The sequence below is a fragment of the Orbicella faveolata genome, unplaced genomic scaffold (assembly GCF_042242905.1).
Source record: "Orbicella faveolata isolate gen_17 unplaced genomic scaffold, um_ofav_v1 contig_46, whole genome shotgun sequence".
Lineage (NCBI taxonomy): Eukaryota > Metazoa > Cnidaria > Anthozoa > Scleractinia > Merulinidae > Orbicella > Orbicella faveolata.
Window position 1 is genome coordinate 5,762,501 of NW_028301576.1, and position 11,695 is coordinate 5,774,195.

Consider the following 11,695-nt stretch of genomic DNA (forward strand, 5'->3'; position numbering starts at 1 on the left):
ATTTTCATGCCAAATGGAGGCTATTGTGTTTATTATCTTTCAAATATTTTTCACAATGCTTGCGATTTTGAAAATTGGGGAATATCCGAGGATATGAATTCCCCAGTTTCAGCTGGGGCATATTCAGTCATGTAACTTGTTTAGACCAATTGCGAGCAAGCGAAAATATTTGATGGATTACGGTTGCAGTTATTCTATGTCTGTATGATGATTTCATAGCTTTATATTGCTATCCTAGAAATCAACTGACCCCAACACTACAGCATAACAACCACTAGCCAATAAGGGCAACAAGCTTATCAAATATGTAACTTAATAGTCCTCAGAAGTATATGTAGCTATTATGAACAACAACGAAAAAGATATTATATAATAGCAGTTTCTTTTGACATTGTAGAAGGCATGGTGGCATTACAGTTAACACACTACTCTCTGGATGAAGCTGTCTGGGTCTGAGGCAGGTTAGGCCAGATCATTGACTTATATCCTGGGGAAAGAAATGACTCTAGTATAGCCTCTAGAGTGTGGAAAAAAATTGGCACTGGCAAAAACAGTGTCTGCAGGTAAATGAGGGGCAGCCATGTCAGACTAGCATCTCATTTGCTGTAAGACTTTCTATTAAATGGTTGCCTACATTATGTACCTTTGAATGGTCTGTGTAGCCACCAGGAAACTCATCAAGTCCCCAGGTTCCATTTCCCCGTTGGCAAGAAGTGATCCTCCATAGTATAACACAACCAATGCAAGGCCATTAATAGCCAGGTTGGCCATACCCTGGAAAGCTCCAACTCCAATTCCCAGCAATTCATTCAGTGTCTTAGATTTGGATACCTCATCATGATACAGTCTACAAGAAAGTTGCAAAATTATACAATGTACGAAATACTGTACCTGAAATCTAACTCTCACAAAAATGTACTACTTCTTTTTCATACAACCTGTTGGATTATTTTCAAGCCCTCAATCAACAAAAATTGTTTAAAACCAAATTTCAAAAAGTGCCTCATTTATCTACATGTTTAATAATACATTATAATTGTTAATATCAACTGGTGTCTTATAGGGGTTAAATTAAATTTTACTTGTACCAAGATCCAGATGTTCAAAAGGATAGTGCTATCTACCACCCAATAAATTACTATCAGGCAATAAACTTTCGTTAACCGATAGTACGATCTTTTTGCCAATACCGTGGCCATTTTAAATTCCATTGTTTCAAATATGTACGGTAACTAATTAATTATGGAATGCTTGGGGGCCAAGTACATACTAATTAACCCCCTGAGAATCCCATGATGATGTCGAGATCTGAAATCAATAAAAATCAAAATGGCCACCATTTCGGTAAAAAGGTGAACCGTAGGTTCCTATAATCCTATCATTGAATAACTGGGGACATAATTCTCTAGAAAAACGAGCCTTGTTGGTCAGTTTTAAATGACTTACTGTATTTTATGGCAAGGTAGTCTTCATGTCAATTATCCGAGTGTTCTGATTGGTTCTCTCTAGGTCAGGATTTTGCCATATGAACCATTTTCATGGAAATGATTATAAGCCGTCTATTCTTTTGTTTCCCATTGTAATGTAATATACTACAACCAGCTGACCTAGCTTCCTAGAGTTGGACTGACAAACAGGGCTGCTGTTAAGTTTTGATTCACCTGTAGCCTTGATATTCATGCCCGAAGCAAACTTGTTGCTTACGGGTGAATTGTATCAGCTACAGGCCAGTTCACCCATAACATCAAGGGTCCATCAAACATACTCAGCTGTAACAGGTGATATGGGTTACAGCCCTTATTGACAGCCCTGGCAAATATTGACCCTCGGTTGTTTTTCAGGGCCATGCTGTACTCTATCCATACTGCCACAACCTTGGGGCAATATTCCCAGTAAGGCCCATGCACTTGGTTAGTAAGTCTAAGAGGTTAATATTGCAATTAAAAATTAATATGAATGATTGTATTAAGTGAAAAATGCACTACTTGATTATCTTACTTTGTTTCTTTGTCCTCCATAGCAAAAGCTCTCACTGTTCGCGCATTTCCCAGTGCCTCATCAGCCACAGCAGTTGCTTTGGCAACCTGTGCTTGAGCTGCCCTGGAAAGCCTCCTTAACAGTGACCCAAACAAAGTGCCGCCAATGATGACAGTCGGTAACACAACCATCATCATAAGAGTGAGTTTAGGTGAAATCATGTAGAGTGACACCACGCAACCAATCGTCTGTGTTGTGCTGCGCAAGCCTTGAGAAATGACCTGCTTGAATGCACTCTTGAAATCCTGGATGTCAGCTGTCAATCTTTAAGAGCAAATATATGCTATGTTTAATCAAGAATAAACTTAAATCCTGAAACATTATTGTAACTCTTAATACACTTGTAAGTAAGAATGATAAGCATTTCATTTTGGGCAAGTCTAAGCAACAGACCAGTAAAGGTTACACAGGGACAAATGTACATTGTATGAACAATCCATCAACCTGTGCTTCTTCTGCAAAATTATTAACTAAGGTTAGAAATAATAAAGTAATTTTCAATTATTTCATGATGCCATACTGCTAGTTATCAGTCGATGAGGTAAACTGGTTATACATCAACTGTAAAGCATGATGTTTTGATGTGATTGGTTGATTTTCCACAGCTAAGATTGGCTCATGACTTAATAGAGTGTATTAACTATTATATATAAGTGCTATATAAGTTCTCATGAGAAATTTCATCAGGTGCATGTGGGTTCATGGATCTTCATGTTTTTTTTTTTGTACAAACTCATGTTTGTATCCAACTGAAAAATTAAAAACAGTTACATGCAGTCTGAGGTTCCCTGCTGTCTGTATTCAAATTATAAAGTGTTAGGAAATCTTGACCCTGACTGCCGAAAGCTCAAGAACCGTAACTTACCTGTTAACTAGTTCTCCAGTTTTATGACTATCAAAGAAAGCAATGTCTTGTCGTATCAATGACGCAAATAAAGCATTACGCATTCTTTCTGCCAACCTCTCACCAAGGCATGAAAGAAATGAAATGTAACAGAATGTAAGAACTGCTTGAGCTCCGTAAATTGATATCAGTTTCACAGCAGGCTCTCTTAATACTTGAAAAAAATCATTATTGTGAGCTCCACCTGTTAAACTTGAAACTGCATTTACCAGGTTTCCTAGCAACAGTGGCAATTCAATGTTCACCATGGCAACTGCAAAAGCACTCAAACCTGCCAACAATAGCAGCCATAAATCTGGCCATAGGAACTTCCAGAATTCTCTGAAGTCAAATTTTGGCTGTTTTTTCTCTCCTTCTTTGCCTTTCTTCTCTACGTGGTGTGAAGATGATTTGTGGCTTAACTTCAAGCCACAGTGTGCGCTGGAGATCTTTGATCTGACAACTAGTGCTCCAACAGCTAAAAGTCCTGTATATTTAAGAAATGACCAGTGCCTGGCTGAACATTTTGGGTTCTGTTCTAAAAATTTCCAGATGTGCAAAGTTCTTAATCTAGTGCCAAAGTTGTTTGTAGTATTCTTTGCTAAGAGTTTTGAAATTGGTTGTCCTCTGGTGATTGCTGTCCTGTAACTGCTACAAAATAAAAGAAATGTATGTCAATCATAAATAAAAATGTAATTACAATGTACCAAATTAAAGAAAGTATGTAATGCAGATTATCACGAGTAGGAACCAAGCTCGGGAAAGGACATTTCTTACACAATGTAGCTTGAACCACAATCATAAAAAAATTGCCATTATCAGTCTGTGTAAATTTACACAGACAGCACTGCAGTCATCACTGTTTGTGACTGCAAACCATTTTTCCACCTCTATATTGCTGAAAGAACAACAGGTTAAAAAATGGCAAGCAAAGGTCTGTGGTCTACATTTTAAACTTTTATGCTTCCCTGATCCACAGGGGACCAGCAGATCCAGGCTGTGAGTTAGCAAAGATCATATTGTACAATGCCCTAGAGTATTTACATGTTTTAGAAGATGCAAATTATTATAGAATCCTAAACAGAAAACCCTTCCTTCACCCCTCCCCCTGGCCCCCTTCCCTCCATTGTGTATTTCCTGCTGTCAGTACCCTTGCTGATTTGAGGTGATTTTAGCAAAATGGAGTGGATAACCTATGCAGCTAAACTCCCCAAAAATGATAAATATAAAAATGTTACACTGGTTTAGAAAAGCTATTATAATCTTTAAAAACCCGAAATGTCCCAAAATTACCTAATTTGGTGCTAAGGCAGTAACCAATACCCAATGGAAGTAAGGTAGAGCATTCCTATAAAAATTTCTTGTATTCTCATTCTCTTAAAACGTCTTGTAGATATCTCCCTGCTATTGATCAATTCAACAAACTGAAATGAATTTAGTCATAACGTTGTCAAAGTAGCTGTGGATCCACGAGGCGATAGCTGAGTGGATCTGCAGTCTACTTTGACAATGTTATGATGAAATTCATTGTCAATAACAGGACAGTTGCATTAAAAACTGACTTCAATTTGTTTTTTACAATAACAAATTATTAAATTGTCCACCCTCGCTCGCTGACGCATCATTTAAATTATAAATTCATGTGTCTGTCCACTTATTGACAATAAAAATTAGCCAATGAGGGCGCGAGAATTTCTGCACTTATTTAAAAAATGATCTTTGCGCATTCACAGCTTGAGCTTGGGTATTAAGCTAATGTGATGGAATCAATGTCTGTAAGATCACTGAAGACAAATAACTGGCACTCTTTACAGAAATGTATGAATTTGTTTGTTAACTTGAAAGTTTCTGCTTTCCTATTGAATTCACTCTTCGGCATCAAAATGCGCACAACTACACACAATTGCAAATCTACCTTACCGGTAAAATCAAAATGTAAAAAAAAAAAGATTAAATATCAAATTATAATCCATAAACATAAGTACAAGACGCCTTTGATAACATATTTTTCATCTAAAGTAGTTAGCAAAGAAATTTAATCATTAAAGGGTACCAAACTGAAAAAAGGTATCCCAAACCAGACTTGAATGGTCACTGGCGCCACAAAATGATTGGTCCGGAGAAAACGCCTGGCGTGAAAATGATAGCTAAAACATAATTTTTTTTTTTTTTTTTTGCATACCTGCTAATTGAAGTAATTCTTGGCAAGCCAGAGAAAACATGACTCCGTAAATGAGATGTGCACAATTTTAAGGTCAAGAAAGGATACATCTCGCCTACGAGAAGCCAGCTACAGTTTCTACAACGATTCGTCCGCCATTTTGGTTATGAGCAGCAACTCGCTCCAGGCTTGCTGCAGGCTGCACGAGTAAAACGTTGGAAAGCCTGGCGGTTTTGGCCTTAGATACTTTCCCCCAAAAAAACACTGTGCAGAAAAAAATTGCGGGAAAGTTATCTATCCACAGCGATCAATTCAGAAAAAAAGTCTGCATCAAGGAGTAGAAAAGCTACGTTCTTGATATGTCAGCGAGCTTGAGTTGCTTGCCGTAAAAAGACATTCATGCGTGGAACTGCTTTGAATTCAGCACGCATTTCCTTGGGAGGTTTGTGAAGGCCTGTCGTTTAACATGATTATTATCAGCCATCACCCAGCTACCAAACACGTGATTGTTCTGTGGGGAATTTAAAAAGCGATACCACTGAAAGTTCAATCCATCCAGGTTTACTTGGCTTCGATCCGATCCACTAGCAATTTTGTTCAATCCAGATTTTGAGGCGTGTTTAAAACAAGAAATGACGAAATGACGATATGCCACAAACCTCACAATTATCGACAGCTAACCACTGTCGAGTCAGTGATAATAATTAGGCTAAACTGAACACTACTTAGGCTAACCATAGTGCCATTTCGTGTTTTAAACACTCCCTAGATTTTAGTAATTCTATCGATCCGGTCCAATCTGGGTTAACTCGACAGCCATGCACACGCAACAGTTTAAAGATAAGCTAGCCCTCTTTGAAATTTTAGAAGCAGAAACTGTCTTGCATGGTACCGTCAGATGAGGAAAAGAGGCCTCTAAATGCGAGCATCCGAATCACCCTTTAAAAGCTACTTGTAAGTCAAGGGAAATTTGGTTTTTCTTAACTCATTTTTTTCCTCAGTCAGCAGGACCCAAATCGTTAAGGAAACGTGTCCGTGTTTTGCCACTAGTTGCAGAAGATTTTCGAAATAGGATTAACAAAATATGAAGTGATCGTACAAAAATCGCTCCCGGAGGAAAAAAAAAAGCACATATCGAAAAATGAAATTCGCAGGCACGTTGTCGCTGTTAGTATAACAAACTAGCTAGCTACTACTGTCCATTTGAGGGCAAACGGACAAATATACCATATTCGTATTCTCGGTATTGGACTGGAACTAGCTTGTAACTGAGACTAACAGCGGCGAGTCTTTTCAAATGCAAATGACATAAATCTCCTTTTAATGATATCCTCCCGAATGAGCCTCCATTTTCCAGCGCAATAAGAGAATTCGACGAATACGGCCTATTCCTTTTGAATTACAGCTTTTAAAAGGTGATCCGGACACTCACATTTAGAAGTCGTGAAAAATGCAGCAATTCATTTTATTTCAAAATTCTTGGTATAGTTTGGTAACCAGCTCTATAAGCTTTAATTTGATATGGGGATTTAACCTGATCAACAATTCAAACCTGACGCGCTACATCGCTTGGACACGAGTCACCTGTAACGATATATGGTAACCTCAAGACTCTAGCAGTAATCAAAGATTATGAGAGTGGGTTCGACGCTTTACCATCAGTGTAGGGTTTTTTTAATCACGTTTTCCTGAGTTTTTAGAGGCAGGTCTTTTCTCTTTCTTCCTCCGTCTAAATTTGCACGACACCAATGGTTAATGGCGTTAATTATGATTTAATTATATCTATTATCATTATTCAAAACTTGCTATCTCTTGATCGGCCAAGGGTCATCACTGGATAAGTTTGAAGTTGACTTCACGTTGTTCATGTTTGGTCTGTCAAATCATTAGCAAACAGTAATACACTGAAACCAGATTGTAAAAGATCACGTTGCAACTTGTAGCATAAAATGCTTACCTAATGAGCACGTGCGCCAAATCACGAGCACGAATTTCAAATGAACTCAACGTCACTAATATTCTGTTACTACATGATCTATTTATAACTTAGCTGACCCAAGATGCTTCTCATACTGAGTGTTTATTATCACCTTTTATATCGGTATTACAACCATTGCCACTGATTGTTGTCAAGGGGGCGATGAGAAAAATATTGTTATTGGGAAACTTAAATCATATATACAATTTTGGCTCTCATCTCTCTTTGAAAACTTGCGGAATTATTGAATTACTTGCTGCCCCTAGCTGCACGTTTGCGCGGTTTTTTGCGACTCGGTTGTTCTCATAGTTTTCTAGTTTCATGCCGAGCCTATTTAGAAATTTCGAAAAACTTAACAACATTTTGTTACGATCGATTAACTTTCAAAGTGCCTTTAAATTTAGAAAGTAACTTATAATTGCTAGAGTTGAATGCCAACAATGCCCCTTCGGACGCGGTTAATATCAATATGGTTTTCATGGCCTCAAAACCACATAGAAATCGATAGGTTTTCAAAGTGTTTCTAAAGCGGCGTAGCTTCGGGTACTTCAAACACTTTCGAGACGTACCCGACGGTTTATCTTTTGAAAGCTTTATGAAAATCGACGGACTTGATTTATTACCGGTTTTGATCGACGTCATGTTGTCGAAAGACGTGAACCGCATTGAAAAATATGTACGATGCGCTTTACGCAAATAGCGACAGCGGACTGTTCGGCGTATTTTGTCAAAAACCAATGACGCCCAATTAACACGGTCCACAAAATGAAATTGCTTAACGACCATTTTAATTACCACCTATTGAAATTTTATCAAACAGTGTCAAATCATTCACACTCATATTTGATCACTGATTCGATTTGATGATAACCCATCAGGCTCTAGGGCAATCCAAAATGTTACTTGGCTGAAAATGTTCGTTTTCCTTCTTGATATTCGTCATGTTTTCCTTCATTATTCTTTGATAGAGAAGATGATTTTTGAAAGTCACCCAAATATTTGAGACGATTAGTATTGATTAGGAAAGAAAAAAGTGAACTAGATGAGTAAGGCCCCTCGGCTAGCCTGCGTAGCTGAAACGACTCTTTCGTTTCAATTCTTGAGTGCTTCCCCAAGATCTGTAAAATTTCTCAACAATGTGGAATAACTAAGTCTTTTAGGTCCGAGCAAAAGGCTATTTTGCAGTATTTTGTGCTGGTACTAAACCGACGCTCCATCCACTCTGTATGTTGAGTAGACCTTTCTTCAGAGTACAATACAACACACTCTGTATATGGCACCATATTAAAGATTCCTGCTGATTCTCTACGGCTGTAAATGGCGAAGTATATCAACAAGATTGTCCAGAAATGTTTTATTAATTTAAGGAAAAATGGTCGTCTATGTGCTTTTGTAAGGAGACTACCTCGATAAAGTGAAATATTTGGTACATAGAAGGAGTCAATATACATTACAGACAGAAGCCGTGATAGTGCCAAATTGGCACAGAACGAACTCGAAATTTGAAGACGGCCTTTACACTCCCACGGCCGACCACTGGTCTCTTGTCGGTCCGAATCACCCCGAAATCGAATACTGCCGACCACGCTTACAGACGTACAAATACTTATGCGTTGATTAATTCGGTGCCGGTTATAGGTAAATATGGTTTACTCTTTAACACCCGCCAACACTGAAGGATTATACATACCAGAATATTGAACAAGATTTGAAAATTTTACGAAAACCAGGAAAAGAATGGATATAAACTTTTTAGCATGTTTAGGCCTCCTTCAAGCTTACAACTGCATTTGTTCCCAAATCCCGGAAGTCAGGGAACTTTTACTCGGACTTTTGAGTAGAAATGCGCGCACAGCTTCTAAATTGAACTCTTGCCCGGTTTCAGACCAAAATTGTGCCTTGCGTGCTGTAGCATCTCGGTATAATAAATAAGGTCCAAGATTGACCCGATTATACGTAGATGTTACAATACTATTTCCATAGTCCGTGTTGTTGCCCTTTCCGAAGCCATGATACTTAAACAAGAATCAGTACTGTCGGCAAGGTATAACTAAACAGGTTTCCTCGAAAATAGTGCAATTTAAGACCCGGGACGTCGATCATAAACCCGTCGATCATAAACCAGTCTCAATTTTCAAATCATCATCGTCATGTAATTGAAGACAGTTTGTTTGGTTTCTTCTGAAACCTGCTCAAGGAGACTTAGACTGCTCAAGGAAGTGGGTGGAAGAGTAATCTTTCTCCCTCCGACCTCCTCTTCGTATGAAATAAACGCCCTGAAACCACGGAAACGTTTACGACACGAATTGTTTCCTGTAGATCAAACTTAACCTATTTTTGCATAGGAAGTGGTAGATTTAATTATGCGAAACCTGAAACCTACTCCATGTTTTTATATGCTGAAGCTTAGGACTCAGCGTCTTGTAGACTAGCACACGGTAGGGCTAACCCTGCAAAAGCTGCACCACATCTTCTGGGCTTCTGAACTTACCATTAGAACATTCATTAAAACAAAAGAATCCCATAGACAATGGTGCCAGCTTGATTCTAGAGAGTATCCCCGCGCTTTAGCAAACCTGAAACAAATGAAAAACAAGAGGAGATAACGGACAAATCTTGATGTCTCAGCTAATTAACTAGTGAAGCAATTAACTGAACTTTAACCACGGAAATATCACACATAGCGGAATACAGTATAGCGAACCAAGCGAATTAGTTAAACCGAAGAGACACGCCTTGACAGACCAACACCCGATTTACGTGCGATTGCTCGTGTCTTCCGCCGTGCAGTGGTTTCCGTGCGTCGCAAATAGTATCAGTTTAAAACTGCAAAAAATGGTAGAACATTCTCGTATAAAAACTCGGCTTTAATCTTTGTAACCAACTTCCGTTACATGATACCGACAGTAAAATTTAAAATAGAAAGAAATTGCTCCTGTTTGCATTATGTCACTCTCATTTCAGTCGCGGTATACTATTAAAAGCGGTGAAATAACCTTAAAATTTTAGGCAGATCTTTTGACTGAGAAAGATATTGCGTACCTCTCGTGGCGCGCCGCGAATAGTGTACACTACACAATCTCATTCGTTCTTTTTAAAGATATGTAAAAGCTTTTAAATTAACATCCCATTAATAGAATTTGTTAAGTAACGGCGGCATCTTTTTGTCAGCAAAACAGTAGATGGCCGCAGTAGTCTTGGACAACAAATCCAGTGACAGGAACTATCTTTGACACGTACGCGTGTCCTTCAACGCAGTTATCAGGACGAGAGAAATTGTACTGTTAAATATTTTCTCTATCATCTTCTTGATACGCCACAATATTTCAGTTTCAGAGGACTTTAACACTCTAGTCTTAAGAAACAAGGGGTCTTCTTGCAGGAGCGTTTAAGAGAATTTTAAGTACGGCCATCTAGCAGGGAGGGAGAAGGGACTCTTAATTGATACCAAGTCAACTGTACGTTCATTTCTTTTCTCTGGAGTTTCCCATTTAAAACACGCCACATGGCATTCTTCGCTTGAGATCGATAATTTACCAGTGCGTTCTGTTTGTCTTTAAGGATGACTTCAGTCTTTTTTTTTTAATGTAAATACGACTAACTGCCATGTTGTTGGCGGCTAGAAATTAAAATAATGCTGGTTTAGCTTAAACTATGTGAAGTCAACTGACTTTACAACTCTTTGCGATATCAGGACTTCAAAAACTTCGATATTTCGAAATTAGCCACTTATTTCGAAATTCGAAGGACTTCGACATTAAATTTCAATCGTTAGCATGATGCAATTGTTGCTAACTCCCTTACAATGTTGCCGCTCTGTTCAATTCAGGTCCCCGTCCACACATATCCGGATATTTTTCAATCCGCAACTTTTTCTTTCCGAATTCAAGATTTCTCCGTCCACACGTAGCAAAAATATCCGGATTCGCTGCCGAATTCGCCGGATGCGTGTGGACGGAAGCCGTATCCGGAAAGAAAAAGTTGCGGATTCAAAAATATCCGGATACGTGTGGACGGGACCTCAAAAAGAATCCACCGCAAATTTCTTGGGTTTCTTGATCTGTCTTAAACTGGTCCATGCAGGGGACTCACGCTCTTGGAGTGACTTTTTTCGTCGCAGTAGAACTAAAAGCTAAATCGAGCTGAATACCGCAAATTTTGCAAGGATATTATTGTTAAGCTTTCTTATCAACTTAGTAAATAGTGAGCTGTTAAGGGATGAAAACAAGTCGAGAAAATGCTGGGGAAGGTACGCGGCCAGATTTTAAAGTCATTTCAGTTTTTTTTCTTACTTTGTAAACTAAATCAGCTCTGTACTAGACTCACAGCGATTGTGGCCACGCTATGATGACGATCAATTAGATCTACTGAGCAAGACTGCAAATAAGAATGAACCACGTTACGAAAAACATCGTGCTTTGCCTGTTGACTTAATCAGGGATGTGTTCTGCCATGGTGCACTTCCAGAGACCGATAGTGTTTGTGAAATACACACTACGCCGGAGGAATTTGAAAGTGGAGGTTTTACCCTGAAAAAGCATCAAATACTTTCCGTCCACACTAGGCCGGAGGAATTTAAAAACGCAACTGAATCACCGGTGATTTTTTGTTTGACGAAACCTCGGGCAGGGAAATC

General features: G+C 38.7%; 1 protein-coding gene across 1 annotated transcript in view; it reads right to left on the reverse strand.

Moving 5' to 3' along the window:
• The window catches only part of LOC110069206 (mitochondrial potassium channel ATP-binding subunit-like), a 14,982-nt gene extending 9,466 nt beyond the window's left edge, over positions 1 to 5,516 (reverse strand). Inside the window, exons 1-4 of the mRNA XM_020776692.2 lie at positions 5,103 to 5,516; positions 2,903 to 3,571; positions 1,999 to 2,301; positions 644 to 847 (exon numbers count right to left, since the gene is read on the reverse strand). Coding sequence (XP_020632351.2) covers positions 644 to 847; positions 1,999 to 2,301; positions 2,903 to 3,571; positions 5,103 to 5,191 — 1,265 coding nt within the window. The 5' untranslated portion in view covers positions 5,192 to 5,516. The remainder of the gene's footprint in view (positions 1 to 643; positions 848 to 1,998; positions 2,302 to 2,902; positions 3,572 to 5,102) is intronic.
• Positions 5,517 to 11,695: the final 6,179 nt, after the last annotated feature.